General features: G+C 56.4%; 1 protein-coding gene across 3 annotated transcripts in view; it reads right to left on the minus strand.

Moving 5' to 3' along the window:
- Nucleotides 1-486: 486 nt before the first annotated feature.
- Nucleotides 487-22,829, minus strand: part of PTPRU (protein tyrosine phosphatase receptor type U) — a 78,478-nt gene continuing 56,135 nt past the window's right edge. For 2 of the 3 annotated variants that reach the window (XM_039232715.1, XM_039232706.1), the window contains 15 exons: nt 21,199-21,389; nt 20,385-20,460; nt 19,833-19,909; nt 13,527-13,563; nt 12,748-12,845; nt 12,548-12,664; nt 11,489-11,643; nt 9,389-9,524; nt 8,789-8,938; nt 6,788-6,961; nt 5,832-5,972; nt 3,644-3,769; nt 3,353-3,510; nt 1,962-2,097; nt 487-1,698 (listed from right to left, as the gene is read on the minus strand). In XM_039232715.1, the coding sequence (XP_039088646.1) occupies nt 1,636-1,698; nt 1,962-2,097; nt 3,353-3,510; nt 3,644-3,769; nt 5,832-5,972; nt 6,788-6,961; nt 8,789-8,938; nt 9,389-9,524; nt 11,489-11,643; nt 12,548-12,664; nt 12,748-12,845; nt 13,527-13,563; nt 19,833-19,909; nt 20,385-20,460; nt 21,199-21,389 (1,835 nt within the window). In that variant the 3' untranslated portion in view covers nt 487-1,635. Of the gene's footprint in view, nt 1,699-1,961; nt 2,098-3,352; nt 3,511-3,643; nt 3,770-5,831; nt 5,973-6,787; nt 6,962-8,788; nt 8,939-9,388; nt 9,525-11,488; nt 11,644-12,547; nt 12,665-12,747; nt 12,846-13,526; nt 13,564-18,193; nt 18,212-19,832; nt 19,910-20,384; nt 20,461-21,198; nt 21,390-22,829 lie in introns of all 3 variants that reach the window. The other variant, XM_039232699.1, reaches the window with a different exon arrangement.

The following is a 22,829-nucleotide window of genomic DNA, read 5'->3' on the forward strand; positions in this document are numbered from 1 at the left end:
ATGCAAGGCACTTAATTAGGACCTCTTCTGATCTTATCAGCGTCATCCCCATTTTACAGAGGCCCAGAGAGGGCAGCTGACTTACCCAGGGTCTTGAAGCCGATGAGGCCCATCCACCTGATACCAAAGCCTGAGCCTCCCATGATGTCCTCAAAAGAGCTCAACCCAGATTCAGACCCCCAGAGGTGAGAGGCAGCTCTGGAGCCCTCAGGGGTCTCAGCATAAAGCCTACATCCTCAGCAGCTGCTCCAGAGGCCTGAGTGGAGGCAGCAGTAGTCAGAGTTCTCTGGAACCTGCCCCTACAAGTAGAAGGCCCCTGAGTGATGCTCTGGTCCACACCCCTACCATTTGCTGAGTGGAAAAATCAGGGCCTGACTGGACCCAGGGCTCTGCCTCCCAGCCCAGAGCCCTCCCGCTGTACCAGGAGACTGGGGGCAGGTGAGCAGGCCCCACCCAGGGTGGTCAGACACACACAAGGCTTCTCTGTGGCATTCAGAGAGCACATTTATTTACAAAGCGCTTTACAAACATCAGCGTATGCCTCCCCACAGCCCCCTGCGAGGTAGGTCAGTAGTCATATCTACAGTTTACAGATGGGGAAATTGAGGCACGGAATGGGGTGTGGCCTGCCCCATTTTCGAGAGATTTTCCCACCCGCCCATCAAAAAATAATGAAATTCACAAAAAGAGAATTGCTCCTCCGTCCCAAAATACACCTTCTTCCGCTGAACTGGAGAAGCTGCAGGCACCCCTGATCTAGCAGTGACCCGTCCCCAGTGCGTAGCCCGACCCGGAGCCAAACAGACCTCAACCCCAAGGGCTGTCATTCAACTTTGCAGATTATCATGGCCTAGGCTGAGGAGGACCCGCCAGTGAGGCCTGAAAGTTATAGGAAGAAGGGCTAAGGTGCCTTCATTCTGCAGACACTGGGTCAGGCAGGAAGGGGCCCGCGTAGAACAGGGTGAGGAGGAGGCAGATCTTGGTACAAGGAAGCTCAGAGCGCACGTCAAAGAAGTAATAGTGGGGGGGGTTGTGAGCAACATATCCCCAGGGCTGTAGAGGGGCAGCAGGGTGGAGGAGGGGGGCATTGTCCCCTCCAGAGAGGACCGTCTGATGTGCCTGGTCTACCCAGGACCCTCAGGGGTCGGGCCAGATGGGATTCCAGATGCCAAGCTCCAATGCACTCTCTACCCCTATCCAGAGGAAGCCATGCTGGGTGGAAACTTTGGCCACACACAGGCCCCACAGGGCCTTACTCATCTCTGTCAAGGGCTGGGACAGAGACAAGGGGCTTGAGGCTGGAGTCATGGAGCTTGGGCCCGGGTCCTCCCTAGCCGGCGATTCTGAGCCGCTGTCACTCTACCAGGCAGTGCCAGACACACAGCGCGACCTGCAGGACCCTATGCAGGTGGGCTGGGCTGCAGTCCCGCTAAGCTTCTCCTTGGCCCACAGCCTGCCCCTCGGACACGGTGTAAGGCCCCGTGCACCGTGGAAGGGGCGCCGAGATGGCCCGGTGGCCACTCTAGTGCGTTCCCCCAGGGGAGCTGTCGTGGAGCAGTTAGGGGCGCAGGTCTTCCTCACCAGTGCCGGGCCTGGCTCTGAGCACACAGTGGGTGCTCCAGGCCGGGTGCCCCGCTATCTGGACTCCAGCCCCTCCAGGTACTCCAGGGCCACGTCATAGCAAAAGTGGTACTGATCCTGGGCAGAGGGAGAGAAGAAGAAATCATGAGCCTGGTCCCTCTTTGATACTGGGGAAGTGGGGGGCGGGAGACAGAGGGCGAGCATGAGCCCTGGCCCATCTCTGGGGGAAAGGGGCAAATGTGGATCATAGTTTTGGCACCATCAGATCAGAACCCAAAGGCCGTCATGGGAACCACACCGCGGACAGCGGGTGCAGAGGGACTAGCTTGGCATGGACCGGGAAGTTGGAAGTGGCTAGACGGGGGGCCATGGCCTCTCACCAGGGTTTCCACCATGTTGGGCTTGTAGTTCCTAAGTGTTTTGGCAGCGAAGAAAACGTCCACCAGGTTGTGGCAGCGGATCATCTCCAGGACTGTGGCGCAGGCACAGAAGGTGCCGCTGCGGCCACCCCCGTTTCTAAATGAAACACACACAAGGTTTGGGATGGGGCTCAAGAGAGGGAGGCCTGAGGCTGGAAAACCAAAGAACTGGCAGAACCAGGGAACCAAGAGGGAGGAGGGTCAAGGCCTGGGGGGCCCAGAGGTGAGGGGTGGAGCCCAGGAGGGAAGAGCCACGGGGCCTAAAGGTGAGGAGTGGGGCTTAGGGAACCCAGGAAGTAAGGTTCTGGGAGCCCAGAGGTGAGGGGTGGAACCCAGGAGGGAGGGGCGGGGGGAGGAGCTTAGAGAATCCAGTGGGGAGGGGTCAGGGGGCCCAGAGGTGAGGGGCGGGACTTAGGGAACCCAGGAACTAGGGGTCTGGGAGCTCAGAGGGGCGAAGTCTGACGCTAAAACTAACATCCAAAGCCCATGGGCAGCTAAGAAAATAGCCTCCAGGAGAAAGACGGCAGATTCTGCGGGAAAGGAGGCTAGACACGCTCCAAGAGAAATCCACTGAGACAAAGACAGCGACAGAGGATGGCTGCAGAGGGCAAGCAAACCCCGGAGAGCAGGACGGAAAATGAACGCCCCCAGCAACACAGACACAAGGTGAACACACACACACACACACACGTACACACCCACCCCCCGAGGCAAACAGAGTCACTTCCTATCCACTGTGCTCTCCCTAGTCCGCTCCCTGTGACATCGAGGTGTGGGGTTCCCCTTGGGAAATGGGGGATAAACTAGGCCCTCAGCCCCCATCTCAAGGGGTCTCTCCCACTAGAACGTCCCTGAGGACCGGCCCCGCCTGACTCAGCTCCCTACCACTGGATCCAGTGTGCCTAGGCTGGCCACGGGAGGGTAAGAGTTAAAAGCAGGACAAGGTGGGGCCAGGGGAGCGAGCACACCCAGACAGGCACACATGGATTTATGAATGGGGGCATGTGAAGGGATGAATGAAAACGTTGCATGTGTGCATGCACGAACAAAGGCCGGAATTCTTTGGCTTCAAGTGTGTCTCGCAGTAAACAGCTCTGTCAGGACTCTAATTGGCAAAGTCATACATCACACGGAGGGTGCTGGACAGTTGTTCAGGGTTGAGTCTACACCCTGGAAACTGAGCGGATTCTTCCAGGGAAGACAGGGCCATGCTTGCACGGCCACGCAGAGTCCGGGCCACGGCCGCCTGGCCCCCCGCCCCTGGGGGGGTTTAGTGCCAGCCGTGAGCCCCTCTCTCAGACTGGGCCTCAGGGCCCCCCCTCTTCCCACCGCACAGCAGGGCCCGCACTCACAGGCAGTGCACGATGGTGCGCCCGTCCCCACTCTCCGCCTGCCACTTGTCCACCTCGGCCAGCAGGTGCAGGAAGGCCTTCCTGGAGTCAGGCGTGTCCCGGTAGGCGGACCAGCGCAGGAACTGGAAATGCCGCACCAGCAGGTGCCCCTCCTGCAGCTGGGGGCACAGGCGGCCAGCCAGGGGGTGTGAGCACTGGGGTCACAAGGCCCCATGGGGACCTCGAGAGGCTCTAACAAGGCTGCCTCAGCGACCCCTCAGGTCCTCACCGCAGGGCTCCCGGGTCACTCACCCGAGACATGTTCTGTACCCGGAAGACACGGGCTACCAGGTCTTCATCCACTGAGCCCGACACGAACTCCACCTCCATGAGGCCGTACTGCTGCCGGCCGGGCTCCGGCCAGTACTGCAGGCAAGGCTAAGGGCACGGACAGACGGAGAGGGGAGGGCTGAGCAGAGCCAGGCTGGGGCAGCCGCTGCTCCTACCCAGCCCTGACCTCCACGCTTGCCCTGGGGCTCCCACACACCCTGACCCACTCACTCACTGCCAACTCCCCTGCAAAGTCCCCCCAGTCCCCCTGCTCACCCATTGCAGTGCGGTGCACACCCACCCCAACACCCTCTGCACAGAGAGGCTCTGGTCAGCAGAGACAAGCCCTTCCTAGGTGTGCGCTGACAATCCCTGCTGTGCAGCTACACAGCTACACCTAACACACTCACACTCACACACACACATTCCTACGTGAGGCTGCCTTCTTCCAGGGCCAGGCCTGGGGTCACCCCCACCAACCCCATCACCCCCCCACACACTCCCAGCCTTCCCTCTCACTGCCCTGCTCCCCAGCATCAGCTCACAGAGGTGGGGTATCCCTGGCGTTGCAACACAGCTCAGGACCCCCACTCCTTCCCTAGGGCCCCACCCTGGAGTCAGGGCCTTCAATGCACCCTTCTCTCCAGGCCCGACTGGAGACAGTGGAGGGGTGAAGGAGGTGGATCCCCCCACCACACATACAGACACAGATCCTCCGGGCCAGCAGGTCCAGAGCCCCAGCTTCTAGGCTCAGCTCTGCCCAGAGCCCAGGCAAGCCTCTTCCTTCTTCTGGGCCCCCATTTCCACATTTGTGAACACGGTCCCCAAGCTCCTCCCAGATGACTCCCTGCACCTCGTGCTTCCCTCTCTGACCACGCCCACCTAGCTTCCTCTTCTCACCTGGGGTCCTGGCCACTCCTTGTGTTCAGGCCTTTGCACATGCTGTTCCCTCTCCATGGATCACTCACCCGCCCTGTCTTCACCTAGTTAAACTCTACCCTTCCTACACATCTCAGCTCAGATATTACCTCCTCCAGAAGCCTTCCCTGATACATGATCCCCTAGGCTTCTCCACATCCCAGTACCAGCTCCACGACAGCCCCTTCCCTCTGTGCTGTCACTGTTGGGTTTTGTACCCTGCTCACCGCTGACCATGAGATCTGAGCGGGGCTATGTGTTCTTCTGTTCCCCCCCTGCCTGCTGCAGGGCCCAGTAGGGAGCGGCCAGTGGGAAAAGGCGGCTGAACGAATGAGCAAATGGTGAGCACTGAGTGACGTCTTGTGTGGGCCTCCCTATGGGTCCTTCCCCTCCTCCTTAGCAAGGACAGATTCTTCCCACCCGGGATTCCCTCCAGACCCCTGCCGCAGGGCCAGAGCCCATTACTGGGTAGTCCTAGGTCATTTGTACCAAGTGCCTGACTCGTAAAGAGCCCAGTTAGCAAGGCTTCTCAGCCTTTAAGAGACTGTCATGCTCATGTTACAGGAAACTTGCCGACCGCCAGGATAAGGAGCTGAAGAGAGGTCCAGGGAAGAAGGGGACAGGGCCATGCACGGGTGGAAGGCCGAACATCTGCACTTCCTGGCAGTGCCAGCCAGCCTTGAGAGCCCTGAAAGGAAGCTGGGGCAGCCCCACACACTGAGGCCGCTGAGCCAGTGTCTGGACCAACCTCCATCACCTCAACTCCATCACCTCCATCCCTGCCGTGTATGTAGCGCCTACTGTGCACCAGACTTAAAAGAAACTGAGGCTCAAAGAGCAAATGAACTTACCCTAGACCAAAGAGTCAAAAAGGAAGGAGGCTGGAGTCTGCCTTAAAGGCCCCCACTACGGGCAATTAGTTCCACGGACTCTGGAGGAAGGCAGCCTGGGGGAGGGGCTCAGCTCTGCCACCTTGGAGAAGTCACTTCACCTCTCTAGGTCTTAATCCTCTCACCTAAAGCCTCATAAGTATGAAGCAGAGTCCCTGGCATACAGCAGGTACTCAATAAAAAGCAGCTATTTGCCTCCAATCCGAAAGCCTCATTCTACAGAAGGAGAAACCAAGGCTCTGGGAGGGAGCAAGACCCATCGAAGGTCACTCAACAAACAGGTGGCATCCAGCCGGGATCCAACCCTAGGCTTTTGGGCCTTGCCCTTGGGCACAGCGAGGCCCTGGGCAGTGGAGGCTCACCCAGGCGGTGTTGGACTGGTGCAGTTGATTGAGCATGACAATGGAGGTGCACCCGTAATCGTAGACTAGCCGCCAGAAGTCAGGCGTGGTGCTCTGTAGTGGGTGCAAGGTCACGATGAAGGCTGCGCTCCGTGTGTAGCTCTGCAGGGAGACTGGGACTCAGCGGGGCCTGCTCACCGCCCCTGGCAGGGCCTGAGCACCCCCACAGGCCGTCCTCCCGCTCCGCCCACCCTGGGCTGCACAGCCCTCCCCTTGGGGCCAGGCTGCCTCCAGTGGCCCATTTGAGAGGCTGGCTGGCACACTAAGGCCTGAATTCATAAGGTGAGCCCCCAGGCCTCTAGTGGCCAACCCCATAACCCTGGGAACTAAACACGAAAGATTCCCATATATGCGGCAATGGGAACTTGGGCATGGAGGTTAGAGGCTGGCCAAGTTTGCTCGCTGCCTCAGGGCCTTAGCATGTGCTATTCCTGTTGCCTAGAACAAATTTATGGTTCTCTCCCTCCCTTTTTTGTGCTCTTTGCTTAACGGTCACCTCCTCAAAGAGGCCCTCCTTACCACCTCATTAAAAATCGTCATATACACCCTCCCCCCCAAAGCCCGCACTGCATATTACTTTTGCCTGCTTGCTTTTTGTAGAAATTACCAGTGTCTGACATGCCACTGTATGTCGACTGTCCCAACCCATTACCAAATACAAGGTTCAGGAGAGCAGAGATTCAGGGGTATGGCCTGTGCCCAGCACATTGTAGGAGTTCAATACAATCTTTGAATAAATAAAACTCTAAGTCCCTTCCAGCTCCACAGGTGAAGGGTCTGAGACCCCAGCTCCGGGCCTCAGACCAGTGACAGGCACTGACTCGGCTCCCCGGCCTGACCTCCTCCCGACCAGAGCCCCCCACCCTCCCCCTGGGCTCCGGAGCCTTCCCGGAGCCCGCCCCGCCCCCCACGCTCACGTCGGTCAGGGCCGCGTTGATGTAGTTGTTGGGGTCCCCGTCGGTGGAGATGAGGAAGGGCAGGCAGCGGTCAGGCGGCAGGACGTCCATGCTGCGGTTCTTGTCCCGGTTCCGGGGCAGCAGGGCGATGCTGCACTCTTCTACATCCAGGGGTGGTGTGACCGAGTTCAGCGTCTACACAGCGTGCAAGGAGGAACAGGGTAGGGCTTGGTGGCTACAGACATCCCGTGTCTGCCGGGCCCCCTCACAACCGCGGCTGAAGGACACTGAGCTGGGTTATTAACCCCATTTTATGGATGGAGAACTGAGTCTGGACCCCAGGCTCCCTGCCTCCAGCCCGCGTGGGCTCTGAACAGCTCTGGAGACTCGAGTGTGCCTCCTGGCTCCCTGCACCACCTTAGACAGGCTGCCGAATCTCTCAGCACTACTTTCCTCAGCTGTAAAGTGGGATAATAATATGCCTGCCTCAGGGGGCTAGTGGGAAGATAAAGAGATAACGCCAAAGACCGAGCACAGCACCAGGCACACGCAAGTCTCCATACTGGAAGGCACAGTGAGGACCTTTACGAGCTGATCAGGTGCTTTCAAGAAGACAAGACTGGGGTGCCTGGGTGGCTCAGTAGGTGAAGTATCTGACTTTGGCTCAGGTCACGATCTCACAGCTCATGAGTCCAAGCCCCACATCAGGCTCTGTGCTGACAGCTCAGAGCCTGGAGCCTGCTTCGGATTCTGTGTCTCCCTCTCTCTCTGCCCTTCCCCACCCCTCAATGTCTCTCTCTCAAATAAATAACTAAATATTAAAAAAAAAAAAAAAAAAAAAAAAAAAAAAAAAGAAAGAAAGAAAGAAAAAAGGCAGACAAGCCCGGAATCCCCACGTCTTCCACAAGGCGGACCCCGGGGACCTGGCAGAGATGGTCAGCCCTGTCTGAACAAAACGCAAGTCCGAGGCACCCATGGCTGCGGCAAGACTGGGGCCCCGGGTTATCTCCTCCACCTCATGCCTCATGCAGCCTGATCGACGGGGTCTCAGCTTCTTCCTCTTGTCCTTGGGGACCCCGAACAGGGAGCCCCAGTGTCTCATGATCCCCAGAGCCCAATAGGCAACACTCTTGGCCCCAAGAGTCACAGGCAGCACTTCCTGTGACACCAGTCGACACTGGCTCTACAGACAGCATCAGGTTTCCAGAAGGTGCCATCCCTGACTGAACCCTCAGAGGAGCCTGCGGTGCAGAGGACATGGGGACCTGGGGGGGACTCTGCCTGCCCACTGAGAACATGCCCACTGATGCCCCCCCCATCTCAGTCACGTGACATGCTGAGAGTGGCTCCACCACCATAACCATTCCTGGGCCCATCAGTGTGTCCCTGGCCCTGGTGACAGGCTCAGGGAAGGCACAGGAGAGTCTGCTCTAGGACTTCTGTGGGGGCTGTTGGGAGTCCTTTTTCCGGTCTCCTGACATGAGCCTGGCACTGCTGGGGGCCAGGGTGCGGGTCTGAGAAGCCGAAAGCAAAGGAAAGCAGAACTAAAACTGGACAGAGACTAAGTTCTGGCATCATCATCTGAGCCCCTGGATCCAGCCATAACTGAAGCTGCACCATCTTCAGCCTCTTCAGTTACAAGAGTGATGCAGTTGGATTTTTGTCACTTGCAACCAAAAGAAATCCTAATGAGTACAAACACTGCAAGGGCAATGTTGACTTTCTTTCCTGGATAAGAAAACCAAAACTCGGGGAAGTAATGTGAATGTTCAAGGCCACTCACAGCTCTTAACCAAGCCAGGATCTGACCTCAGGTTTATTTGACTTCAAAGCACAGGCTCTCAACTGCTTGGATGTACCACCTCTTCCACCGTCTCTAAGTCCTTCCCAGTAACCCCACTCTGGTCCCTCTTTCTTGGCTCTCAATGACGCCTATGGCACTCAGGACTTCCCAATACACACACACACTCACACACATTCACAAATGACACCCACACTCCTATACACACGCTCATGCCCCACCTGGAACTCCTCCCGCAGCTGGGAGGAATTACTCTGAGGGTCAATGCGGATCATCTCCTTGTAGGTGGCCTTGAACTCGCTGACGGGGATAGTGGTCTCCCCACATAGGCAGGCCTCCAGGATTGCATCATGAATGAAGATGTACTGCTCCTGGAACAGGAAGAGAGAACATAAGGGAGCCAGAGCCTAGAGGTTTTGGGGTGATGGCAGGGGAAGCAAGCCCAGGGTTGAGGCAGGGGTGCTGGAGGCCAAGCCCCCGTTACTACAGGTTGGACCAACCCTGCTTGAAACAACCCTCATGGGGATGTTGGCTCCTCTCATATTCACCCCTGTAATAGCCCCGTGAGAAGCTCTGAAGGTGAGGGCAGGGCAAACACAAGTGGATCTTGACTGTGGAACCTGACCTTGGCCCACTGCTGTGTGACCTCACCCAAATGAACACAGTGGGGCAGACTCTGGGAAGACCCTAAGAGGCAGGCAGGCCGGGTTCAGGGATCTCGGCCCTAAGAACACCCCTCTGACACACTCCACCAGCTCCGAGATCCTCCGCGAGGGACCCAAGCCCTGGAGAGGGGAGGGGAGGAGGGCTGCGTCCCCCACCTCTGTCTGGATCATGTTGACGCGCCGGGAGCAGAGGGTCTTCACGCAGTTGTAAATGTCCACAACGCCCTCACACTCCGCCATGTCCAGCATCACATCCAGAACGATGTAGCAGCCTGTGCGGCCGGTGCCCGCACTGGGGAGAGAGCAGCCAGGGTCCCCGTCAGGGCCTGGTGAAGGAGCTCGGGACCAAGAAGAAGGGAAGAGGGGTTCTGGGGTACCTGGTCATGTCTACACCACACAGGGACTGGGGGACAGAGAGACACCCCACCTCACCAGCAAGGAGGAGCCAGGGAGGCAAATGCAGCAGGAGTCGTGGTGAAATGTGACACAAGACAGAGCTGGGGACTGGCCCCAGGAGGGGAGGAGGGGAAGGGTAGCAGTGTGGCTGGGAGGAGGACAAAGGTGATGCTCAGAGCTTAATCCAAGAATGTTCTTGCCTCCTGGGTACCCAGCAGAGCCCTCCACATCACATCACCTGCTCACATGCTCAACGGAGCCTCCCCAAGCCCTTCCCCAGATGTCATTCCTTTGAGCTCCGAGAGTAATTTGGGCATGCTCTTGTCAAACACTCTTCCTGCTACATGGCCATCATTTACGTGGCTGTCTCCCGGACCTGACCAGGAGCTCCTCGACAGCTGGGCTGGGTCGGACCCGCCTCGGGAATGCGCATGCTCAGAAAGAGCTGAGCTGAGCCGAGGGGCGCAGCGAGAAGACAAGAAAGACACTAAGCTTTCAAGCTCGAAGCGGTGCTATCATAGCATTGGCAAGAACACACAGTAGTGGGTCTCCCACCCACCCCTGTTGGGGGCTGCAATGAGTACCACCTCTTTCTACTAGAGCTGCATGTTTACACAGGCAGCAAGCCCACCCCTACATCTGTAGCCCCCAGAAATGCGCGCCTGAGCCGGCCCAAACACATGCAGCAGAATGTCCTTAGTGGCTCTACTCATAATAGCTCAAAACTGGAAACAACCCAAACACCTATCAATAGCAGAATGGATAAACACATTGTGGATGAGTCACTCGGTAGAATGTGATGAAATATGGATGAATCTCGCACACATAAGGTTCAGACACCAAAGCACGCACGCTGAATGATTCCATTTATACGAAGTTCAAAGAACACAAAATGAATTTATGCTTTAGATGTCAGGATAGTGACTGAGCCGGGAGCCAGGAGGTGGGTACAGACTGGAAGGCGGCTCAAGGGGGCTTCTGGAAGCTGTTAGTGTTCTAGTTCTTGAGCTGAGCAGGGCTGGTTATTTCACAGGTGTGTTCAATTTATAGAAATCGATAAAGGCATGGATACACTTATTATGTGTGCACTTTGCTTTAAGTATATTATACCTCGACAAAGTCTTATTTTAAAGAAGCCTGAAGACACCAAGCAGAAGTGGTAAGGGGGGGGGGGGCGGGGCAGGGAGGGACTGAGCCTGCCATGTGGCATTTGGGAAGCTGAGTGGGATCCAAGCAGAGGAGCCAGGACAGACACAGAGGCCAAGGACGTGTGGGCCAGTAGAATTGCTAAAACCACAGGGTTAGAGGCTAAGCTCCCCAGGAGGAGAGTGGGGGCTGGAACCAGACAGGGCGCTTAAGAGGCAAGAGGAAGATGTGCAGCCAGAGAGGACGCAGAGCAGAGGAAGGGCCACTGGGGTCACAGGAGCCAAGCAAGGCAGGATTTGGGACAGACAGGAGTGATGGCCAGGAGCTGCACAGGATGCGAAGGCCAAGCATGAGAAAAGCCCACAGGACTTGGAGAAGAGAAAGCAAAGCCCTTCCCAGCACCTGGGCCGAACCTAGCATGCAGGTGTGCTATGCACACATGCTGAATGGAAGCAGATAGAACTCAGCCTGCCTGGCGCCTCACCAATCCCCAGCCCCCCGTCTCCTGCGCCTTCTCAGCCTCTAGGCCCAGGGCCTCCGCAGGTCCCAGGAAGCACACGAGGGTGCCGACCTCAGAGCCAAAGCTCAAAGGGCCCGTGGGGGTCAGTCTCCCCTTCCCTCTGTCTCCAAGCAGGATGAACCCAAGCCTAGTCTCCCTCCGGGACCTTGAACAACACCACGCCCAGTCCCCTTCTGGGGATCCCAGTGCCTCACCTGCAGTGGATGACAACGGGCCCGGCGTCAGGTGGGGTGGAGGCCTTCACGCGCCGGATGAAGGCCAGCAGCCCTGTGGCGTGGTAGGGGACGCCGTGCTCCGGCCACGCTGTGAAGTGGAACTGGCGGACCTCATGCCGGGCAGAGTAGCCTCGCTGGGGAGACAGGCAGAGTCACTGCTCCCGTCAGTTAGACACCTGCCGGGTGAGCATCTCACCACAGGATCTCAATTAATCCCAATAATAAACGTGTGAGTGGGTATTCGTGACTCATCATACCAGCGAGAAAACCAGGGCCCAGAGAGCAGAAACTGCTTGTCCGACAAAAACGATACAGGAGCCGGGCCGGGGCCTGCCTGACGCCCAAACCTGTCTGCCAATCACCCGCCGCTGCCACCACGTTGCTGTGCAACCCAACGGGTCACTTTGACTCTCTGGCCTTAGTCTAAAGGGGGAAAGTGTGTCCCTTGAGAATTTACAGAGGATCAAATGGAATCACAGACAGGAGGACTCTGCCAGGCACTGGTCACGTGGCCTCATGACTGATGCAATGACTCCACCTCATTCTCTTTATTTGTACAATGGGACTAATGGAAACACCTCATTCCAGAGCTTTTCAGGGTTGAACCAACATGTGTCATGGTTCAGCACGATGCTCAGTGCAGAGCGGGACCGACACCTGGCAGCTACTGTCATCAACTCCATCATCTGGAAGAGTCGCCAGTAAAGGGCAGTCCCCTTCCTGTTCTCCAACAGTCTCCCCACAATGCTCCCCTTCTTGTTCCCCAGCAATGCTCCCTGCAGTGCTCCCCCCTCTGTCCCCCAGCAATGCTCCCCGCAGTGCTCCTCTCTCTGTCCTCCAGCAATGCTCCCCATGGTGCTCCTCTTCCTGTCCTCCTGTAGTGCTCCCCGCAGTGCTCCCCAGTTACAGAGTGACTGCCTTGCTGAGGAAGACAGCGGAGCCCTCCTCACCCTCCTGCTTCTGCGCTGGGAGGTGGGGAGGCGGGCTCTGCCCCGCCCCTGCAGGCACCCTGGAAGGACCAGGTGACAGGAGACTCACCCGCTCCAGGGCAAAGGTGCGCACCACATACTCGGCCAGAGTCTCCGTCTTCACCAGCGTGATCTTGATGTCCCCGTACATGTCCGAGTCCTCCGGCCAGTACCGTGAGCATTTCACCTGGAGTCCCCACGGGCGGGATCAGCGAGCTCTTCGCTGCCCCCCCGGCCCGCCTCACCCCCTCACCCCAAGGCCCTGCTTACCCTGCCCACCTCCACCAGCTTGGTGATCATGACAATGCTGGAACAGTGCTCCTGCCACACCATGCGCCAGAAGTCGTAGACCATCTCGGGCTTCGGCCCTGGGGCGCAGAGGGTGCCAGTCCCTGAGGCAAGGGCTCCACCTCGGGCCAGCACACCTGCTGCCCAGCACCACCACCCCAGCCAGGGGTCTCCTGAGCCCTAGTGAGGGCTTCGTGATCACCCCAGGCTCACACCACCCGGTGCCAACTCATGCCTGGAGGGCCCTGAGAGCATCAGGGAAGGCCTGGCTGGAGACTCCACCCATCCTGAGTGAAACCCAGGGGGCAGAGCTGGGGGGCTACATCCTAGGTCTCTGGCGCAAGTCTCCCGGAGGGATGGACAAGTAAATGATTGGCGGGGGTGGGGGAGGGTGGGGGAAGACAGCCAGAGGGACCTGGGCAGCCCCCGGACAAAAAAGCACAATCCACACTCGTCAGGACTGAGCCTGGCTACCCCTTCTGCAGGCACCACCTCAGAGACAGACAGATGGACGAGGGAGCTACAGACGCACTGAGCATACAGGGGAGACACAAAAACAAAGAGGGGCAGAGACTGGTGGCTGGATTCCAGAAGACCCCACCAAACGGGGGCGCTCAGACAGGCAGAGGGACAGCAGGGAGGCAGATGGAGAGTCAAGCAGACCAGAGGAAGGCAGAAAGGCGGCAGAGCGCATTCAGCACACGGGGGCACACGGGGGCACATGGGGGCACACGGGGGCACACAGGCAGGGGTGCAGGTACCTTGAGTGGCTATGAAGTGATTGGACCGGTGGTAACCCTGGAACAGGAGAAGAAGGGGCGGTGAGACCCCAGGGAGCAGCACCACACTCCAGATCTCACCCCCTCTGCCCTCCTCTCCCGGAAGCGGCACACCCACCCCACAGCCGACTGCCCGCCCTCTTCCCGAGACCCTCCAAAGTGCGGTGGCCCTGCCCCCGCAGCCCCCCAGCAAGGAGGGAAGAGCAGCTGGGACACCACGGTCTTGGGTCCAAACCCATCTCTGCCATGTGACACCACAGAGGACGTGACTCCTTTGTGGTCCTCAAAGGTCTCCCCACCCATAAACAGGGGATTAGCCACAATCAACTTACAACACAGCTGTCTGGGTACAAATAAAGACCATGGTGACCCTACCCAAGTTACCAGGGTGTCCCCAAAGCCCCTGAGGCCTAATCAACCCCAGACCCCAGGCTGGGTCTTATCAGTCAACCCAGCCACCTCGGGGCAACCAGATGGGCAGTGCCCCTCCCCTCGACATGTCACCCAGAGCTTGGGGGACCCACAGACCCGGATAAGGGCTTCAGGCTGGAAGCAGATGGGCACGTGGGATACTCATGGCCCTCATGTAAAATGTATTTTAAATCTTTAAAATCAATAATAGTAATAATTTGGGGCACCTGGGTGGCTCAGTTGGTTGAGCACCCGACTTCGGCTCAGGTCATGATCTCAGGGTTCGTGGGTTCGAGCCCCGCATCAGGCTCTGTGCTGACAGCTAGCTCAGAGCCTGGAGCCTGTTTCAGATTCTGTGTCTCCCTCTCTCTCTGATCCTCCCCTGCTCATGCTGTCTCTCTCTCTCTCTCAAAAATAAATAAAATATTTAAAAAATAATAATAATAATAAGTTTTGCACCCTACTATGGTCACATACTGTGCTAAGCACTTTACCTACAGCATCTCCCACAAAAGAGAGGACACCTCATCCTCCACCCCCGGAGCCCTCAGGCCGCAAACAGAAGCCAGCCCCAACTCCCATCGCGAAGTCACAGCCACCCACGAGGTCCTGCCCACACGTGACCCCCAGGGCATTCGTGCAGGCAACCTGGGAAGCAAAAAAGTACTGCAGCACAGATGGAACAGAGGACAATCAAGCTCGGCTGCTCGCCTCAAGTTCTCAGCCACAACCCAGCTTCCCCGCTACTCGGGTGCAGAGGGAGCCCTGGAGTCAGGCTACCAGGGTTCACATCCCAGCTCTACCTCTTGCTAGCCGTGCCACCCTCAGGCAACTCCCATCATTTCTCTATGCCTCGATTTTCACATCTACAGAATGGGAATCAGCGTTTCCCTCCTAGGGCTGTTGTGAGGAGTAAACAAAGTAACATATGTCAAGGGTCTGGCACCACAGCCAGCACACTCAGGACTTAATAGAAGCTGTTAGTGTAGCTGCTACTTTGAAGTTCAAAGAGTGTATCCCTGGAGATTCAAATACTATGGATGTCCAGAATTCCTAGGGCAGATGGTTTATGACAGGGGTTAAAAAATCTGAGTTTGGGGGAACCTGGGTAGGTCAGTCGGCTAAGCATCCAACTCTTGATTTTGGCTCAGGTCATAATCTCACAGTTCATGAGTTCAAGCTCTGCATCAGGCTCCACACTGGAAGTTCAGAGCCTGCTTGGGATTCTCTCCCTCTCTCGCAAAATAAATAAACTTTAAAAAAAAAAAAGAAAGAAAGAAAGAAAGAATCCGAGTCCGAGTATGGAGAGTCAAGTTGACCTGGGTTCCTAGCTCAGCTCTACAGAACAGCCATGTGACTCCGGGCACTAAAAGGGCACAGGAATCTCCCAGAGATCTTGTTAAAAGGGAGATTCCAATTCAGACAGTCTGGGGTGGGGCCCAGGACTGCTTTTCCAACCAGCTCCCAGGTGGTACCAATGCTGGATCTCAAAACACACTGGAGTAGCCAGACTCTCAGCCTGTGAGCATTCTGTTCCCTTCTGCGATATGGGGACAACGGTGAGACACCGCCCCCTGAGCTCCTGCTCTATACCTACACACCATGCCCAAAACACAGTTAAAGTTACCAGTAGTGAAGAGCGTCCCAGAGCCACTCAGCCCTCACCAGTGGAACCTCTCTGGATATATACCAATTCCCCAGCCACTGCCTCTGCCTCGAGTCCTCGGCTGAGCTGCTGGGCACCTGGGGTCCAAGGAGAAGGCCCAGCAAAGGCAAAGGGGGACCAGTGCTGGCCCCCCACCTCCAGCACTGGTCAAGCTGGGAACAGGCTACTCCGCCTTTTCCAGCTTGCCTGAGAATCTCGCATGAGAGCAAGCATCTCTTCCGATTCACCCATCTCTGCCCCTCCGGAGCCCGGCACAGTGCCAGCACCCAAGCTGGTCAGCAAACACAGTACACAGCTGAACGAGGTTTAAACAGATCATCTTAGCATCTGCACCTTAACTTATTCATCGCAGGTGTGCATTCCTGCACAATTATATGACATAGAGAACACTGCAGCACAAAGTGTCAAATGATCAGGTGTTCAACGGATCACCTTGAGCACACACCCACTTGAGAAAGAGCATCTGAGAGCACACTGGTCCTCACCCCTCCGGGCATCAGCATGGTCTGGGCACCTACTCCTGGGGCACATACGCCTGCCTCCTGGAGCGTCTGGTTGGGTGGTGCTGGGGGACTGACCACTTGCATCATTGGCAAGCACCCCAAGGCGTCCCGAGCCCCCGCACAGGGAGACAACCACAGTCTAGTATGAGGGGGGGACGGCTCATGCTGGGCTTGAGGTCCAGCTCCATGTGGCCATGAGCAAGTCACTGAACTTTTCTAAGGCTCCATTTTTTCATCCACCAACTGCTGGTCCCTCCTCTCAGAGTATCACGAAGAGGAAATGAGGGGCCTGAGGTGCTGGCACTGAGCCCGGTGCCCAGCCAATGACACTCTCATTAACTGGCATGTGAGGATGTATTACTAAGTCTCCTGAGGGCACTGAAGAGTGACAACAAGGAACCAAAAGGGCAGGGCTATGTACTGTATGGAGATTCAGATACAAAGAAATGTACCTTGGGGCGCCTGGGTGGCTTAGTCGGAGGAGCATCTGACTTCGGCTCAGGTCATGATCTCAAGGCTCATGAGTTCAAGCTCCCCATCAGGCTCTGTGCGGACAGCTCAGAGCCTGGAGCCTGCTTTCGATTCTGTGTCTCTGTCTCTCTCTGCCCCTCCCCCACTCATTCTCTCTCTCTCTCTCTCTCTCTCTCTCTCTCCCCCTCTCAAAAATAAATAAAAACATTAAAAAAGAAAGAATTGTATCTATATTCATCACCTCCTAATGGGGGCGCTAGGGCTGAGTATATCCACTGCATCTCATGGGCCTAATACTCCGTTTAAACTTGGGAATGTTACAAACTGTAAGCACTCTCAAAATGGGGGGCAGGGGGCTGTCTGGGACCAGCTGCCGGTCCTCCAGCAGCTGTCACCGCAGGGAACTTTCACTTCATGTACACAGAGATGTGTATATTTCTGTATTGTCTGAAATATGATAATGAACTATATTTTTGCAATCTTAAAAAAAATAAGAAGCAATATTTTTAAAAGATAAAAGGAGATAAAATAGAACGGTACCCACAAAATAACAAACAACCCCATCAGGTAATCAAATATTATTTAAAAAATAATAATATACATTTGACCCTTGAATAATACAGGAGTTAGGGGTGCTGACCCCCTCCACGCATAACTTTTGACTCCCCAAAAACTTTACTAATAGCCTAGTTGACTAGAAGCCTTACTGATAACATACACAGTCAAGTAACACATATTTTCGTATATGGAACTATATACTGTATTCTTAAGTAAGCTAGAAAAACGAAAATATTATTAGGAAAATCACAAGGAAGAGAAAATACATTTATAATACTGTATTGTATTTATTTTAAAAAAAAAAAGTAAGAAAGTAGATCAGTGCAGTTCAGAGCCATGCTATTCAAGGGTCGAGTGTATATTAAAAATCAAATTAAAGGATCACTAGATGAATAGGATTTTTAAAAATATTCCTGGAAGACCCAGGAATGACCCAATTTTTAAAGACAGAAAAGCGAAACTGCACCCCCAAAATAAAAGATTCCAAGTAGGGCTAAACTGGCGGCAAGGTAGTTAGGGCTGAGTTTCAAGCAAACTGACTTGAAGGGATTTGAATACCCGAGAAACTAGTTTTAAGGGGACCAGCAGGACTTTCTTGCTTCCTTGAAGACGCTGTCCCCCAAACAGCAGAGATGGGGCACCCAGAGTGGCTCCCCCCGCCCACCACTCCTGGGGCCCCTCAGAAGGTACGGCTAGGCAGACTCATCGGGCATGGGGGCCTGGGGGACAAAGGCGGCAGAAGGTGGTGGCTGGTGAATGGGGCCCGTGGAAGCACCCCAACACCGATGGCCCATGTCAGCGCAGTGGTGGGCGGGAAGGAATCGCTGACAACAGGGGTAGTGTCGAATCTGCAGCCCCGGGCGGCCCCTGGCCACGCTGCTGAAATGGACGGCTGGCGTTGGGCACACGAGTGGAGGGGAAGGACAGTAGAGACAGGGACGGAGAGAAAGACAGCCAGAGAGAGTCTGAGATACAGCTGGTGAGACAGACAGACAGGAAGAGGAGGAAGAGGAGGAGGAGACGGGGAGAGAGATACTTACTTCACGGTTAATCCGAATCTTAATGATTCCAGTGAGGGAACAGTACAAAGCAAAAGAGACAGATATTAGGCCAGAGGCAGATGGAGGTGGACGGAGCACAGGAGTGGCCAGGATGGGCGATGTGAGCAGGGGAGGAGGAGCAGAGATGGGGGCCGGGCTGGGCCCGAGAGCGGAAGCGGCGTGAGCCTGCGTCGGCCCAAGGGAAGCCACCTGGGACACTGAGGAGACCCAGAAGAGGCTCCTGTCGCCTAAGTCTAAGAGGCTAGGCCCGGCCCGTACTCCAGTCAGGGGAGAGCATGGGAGGTGGGGGAGAAGGCAAGGAATTCTGGAAAACATGGCATATTTTTCTGCCCCCCCAGAGGTGAAGAAGAGGGAGAGGAGAGGTCTCCAGAGTCCCTGACTGTCCCCCCTCCCAGGTACACACCTTCCTCCCACTTCACTCCTGCTGCCCCCCACTCCCACCCTTTCATCGCCGGCCACCCAACGCCAGCTCAAGCCCCCACCTCCATGCAGCTTGCCATGGCTAACCCTGGCCCGACCACTAACTTGCTGTGTGACACTGGGAAGGTCATGCCCCTTTTCTGGCCTGTGCTTTCCCAGCTAATCTGAAGTTATTTCACTTATATATATGTTTCCAGGTCTCCCGCACTACAACCTACACATCCCAGGAGAGGAGGGACTCTGTCTATCCCAGTCACTGCTGCATGTCTGGGGCCCAGCACAATGCCTGGCACACAGCAGATGCTCAAAATATATCTGATAAGTGAAGAAACAATTCTTTCCCCAATTCGGCCTGCTGTCAGGGCAGGGGAGTCTGACCAGGGTCCCTGGGCCTTGTTCCCCCTCACCCTCATTCACCACCCAAACCCGGGCCTCCTAGCTGCCCGCCCTGGCCCCGGACCCTTCCTCTGGTCCCGCCAGACCCCGCTGCTGCACTGGATGGCAGAAGAGCCTCCTGGTTAGCAGCGGAGGCTCTGGAGACACAGGCTGAGATGGGGGGCCCTTTTTGCCCACGCCCTTGCTCTGTGACCTTGGGCAAGTAGCTCCCCCTCTCTGAGCCGGTCTCCTCACCTGTAACGTGAGGCCATGATGCTAACTACCTCATAGCATGATTGTAGGGATTATAGAAAACGACATCTTCGGTATAAAGTGCTTGGCACATAATACATGTTCAATAAACATGAGTTGTTACTCTTAAAGTACCACTCTGATCACAGAACACTTTCAGCAACTCCCTGGTACCCCAGGCAAAAAGCCAAACTCCTAAACCTGCCATCGGAGGCCTGCACAGTCCAGCCCCTGCCTACCTGCAGCCTTACTGTGTGTCATGCGAACCCCACCTCTGAGCCTCTTGGCCTCTCACTGAGAGGGGGCTCCTTCCTCAGCCCCAGGCCTAGCTGTCTGCCCACATGTGTTCATTCTGCTTCCCTCAAGTCCCCCATCTGTCTGCCCTGTGGGGAGCTTTCCTGACGGCTTTGCTCTGCCCTCCCCTCCTCTGAGCTCCCTGGTGCTGACTGCAGGAGGTGGGGGCAAACCCCCAAACATTCCCTGCCAGGTTTCCGGCCCTGCCCCCAGGCAGTGCGCCTGGATTGGGCAGGGCCAGGCCAGCCAGCAGGGATGACGGCGGCGAGGCACTCACGTCTATGTAGTTGGCGTTAACGTAGTCGGCATCCAGGCCTCCCAGCATCGGGGGCAGCTTCACTCGGTGCCGATCATCTGGAAACACAAAGCAGGTGGCCATGGGGTGGTGGGCTGAGGAGCGCAGAGCTGGGGAAATGAAGGAAGGCTTCCTGGAGGCCAGAGGTGTGGCACAGGCACAGGGGACCCAGAGGCTCAGGGCTGACCAGGACGCTCTTGGCACCAGAGGAGGCAGGACAGGCCAGCGGTTAGAATCTGGGCGACGGTACCAAGGAGGCCCAAGGTCATGTGCTACTTAGACAAGTATTAGCTGTGTGACCTGGAGCAGGGGGCTTAACCTCCCAAGCCTCAGTTTCCTTATCTGTGAAGTGGGGGTTATAATATGTCCCATGTCACTGGATTATTAAGAGGAGTAAGTAAAATCATGGGTGTAATAATCAGCACATGGCCTAGCATGTGGGAGGCCCTCAATAAATGGTTCGCTCTGGCTGCTCTCGCCCTCCCTGCTACCTCCCACCACTGCCCCAGACCCAGGCCCTTCCCAAGGACTCACAGGCAGGCACAGGCTCTGGCCGGCTGCCCTTGACCTTGTCTTTCTTCTTTGTGGCATCCCAGCCTTCAAAGAAACTCTGCCGGAAGGGAAAGTAAAGTGGCTGTCAATGGCGGGGGGTGGGGGTGGGGGTGGGGATCCTCCCCTTGTAAGACCCCATCCCCTCAACAGGATACTAATGGGACCGCAGATAAGGGGCAGATTCAGGGTTCAACGTGGCACCTGAGATAAAGTCACTGCATATCCCTTTATCAGCAAGGGCCTAAAATCAAAACCAAAGGGAAGAAAGAGAGAAAATCAGAGGAAAAAGAGGGTCAGAGTCCACCGACACTTTAGAATGAGGATCAGGTTTAGGGTAAATCCAGGTTTGAGGTGGGAAGAAGATAAAGGCGAAAGTCAAATCAAGATTAGAATAAGGTGGTGTCAGAGTCCAGATGGAGGGAAGATGCGATTCAAATTAGAGTTCAAATGGAATTCAGGATGAGTCCAGGTCAAAGGCAGACTGGGTGTTAGGTTAGAGGTCAGGGTCAGTATTGGTGGTCAGAGTCATATTAGATAAAGGTCATGATCAGGGTCTAGATGGAGACTAAGAGAAGATTCAAGGTCAGATTTCAAGTCAGGATTAGAATGAGTGTGAGAAACCAGGACAGTCTGAGATTGGGAACAAGGGAAACGGAAAAAATTAGGTTGAGTTAGGGACTGTCAGAGCAAAGGTCCATCCAGGGCTAGGCTGAGGGTTGCCCAGGGTCGGGGTCGCCGTGAGGAGGAGCCAGGCGAGGCCCTGGAGAGGGGGCCCGGCTGGCCTGGGGCCCTGCACCTCGTACTCCTGCTTGAAGCCATAGCCCTCGGCCGTCTTCATCTGGTTGATGTGCTGCAGGAGGTCGGCCACGCGCACTGCGGGGTGCAGCTGCCCCGTGTGGTAAGGGGAGCCCTTCCGGCCACATGGACGCCGCGGCGAGCCCCCCAGGAGGCTGCTGGCCTCGGTGACCCCGCCACTGCGCGGGTCTCCTGCAGTCAGAGAAAGGAAAGGGGGTTCCTGACACACATGTTCCCCAGCCTGGGGAGTTCCAGACAGACTCGGGGCGGGGGGCATGGCCAGCAGGAAGGTCGTTCCCCGGAGCCAAGCAGCCTGGCTGGGCCCACGCGGTGCACCCCTGGGCAAGTCCCTTCCCTTCTGCCTCGGTTCTTCCAGCAGTAAAATGAGCGGGTTGGGTCACGTGACCTCTCAGGGCCCTACTGGCCCAGCCCTGCCTGCTATGATCCTGGGGTCCCCTGACTCCATCCCTTTGCTCCCTAGACCAGACCGCCCCTCTGTGACTTCACCACACTGCCTGCAGGGGGCAGCGCTCAGCAGAGCCCGTGAGAGTGCTCCCCCCACCCTTCTTCCAGGGAACAATCTGGAACAATAGGCAACTCCCAGTAATTACCCCCATTCAAAGACAAGCAAATACCCAAATTAGCTGCCGCTGCCACCCCCTCCATAGATTAATGCGAGACACCTGAATAGAAGCGTTTCTCCTGCGCAAGCATTTCCATTGTCAGCCTGTGCAGCAGCATCAGCCAATCCGGGAGCAGGTCGAGAGGTTCACAGTGACACACACACACACACACACACACACACACACACACACGGAAAGCTCCCCTCCCCCAGGCCCACCCACTCCCTGCTCTCCCGGTCAGCCTCCCTAAGCACATCCCAGCATGTCCCCCACCAGATCAGGCCGTGGGACTGAGAAAAGTGCCCCCACTCAGTCACACCCGCCTCTGGACACACTGATCACTCGTTCTGTCCACCTGTCCTGGGTACCATGCAGGGGCTTAGTCAAGGCCATCCCTCCACGTTGCTCATGGCTGCTCTCTGCCCAGGTCTGAGTAGGATGGGGCAGGTGGGGAACTCCCAGGGGGGCCTGGACGCCAGTCCCCTCCCTTGCCACTGCCTCCAACACCCTTCCCCTCCTGTTTCTGCCTGGTAGACTCAGCCATCCTTCAGATCTCAGGCAGTGAGAGCCTTCTTAGGGAAGCTTCCCCAGTGTCTGTTTCTGCTTCCTACTCAGGACTGACAGAACGAACAAGTGACACAAGGACAGACTCCCGCAAGGCTCAACTGCCCCAAACTCCAAGTCCCGTCTCTTCAAATCAGGGGGACTGCTGTGCCCTGCTTGGGTTCCCCCTTCCTGTGCCTTGGTTTGAAAACTGCCTCCAGGGGCGCCTGGGTGGCTTAGTCGGTTAAGCGTCCAACTTTCGCTTAGGTCATGATCTCGTGGTTCGTGGGTTCGGGCCCCGCGTCGGGCTCTGTGCTGACTGCCAGCTCAGAGCCTGGAGCCTGTTTCAGTCTGTGACTCCCTCTCTCTCTGACCCTCCCCTGCTTGTGCTCTGTCACTTGCTCTCTCAAAATAAATAAACTTTAAAAAAACACTTTTTAGGGGCGCCTGGGTGGCCTAGTCGGTT

Source organism: Hyaena hyaena, unplaced genomic scaffold (assembly GCF_003009895.1).
Source record: "Hyaena hyaena isolate Hyena2069 unplaced genomic scaffold, ASM300989v1 scaffold_3, whole genome shotgun sequence".
NCBI lineage: Eukaryota > Metazoa > Chordata > Mammalia > Carnivora > Hyaenidae > Hyaena > Hyaena hyaena.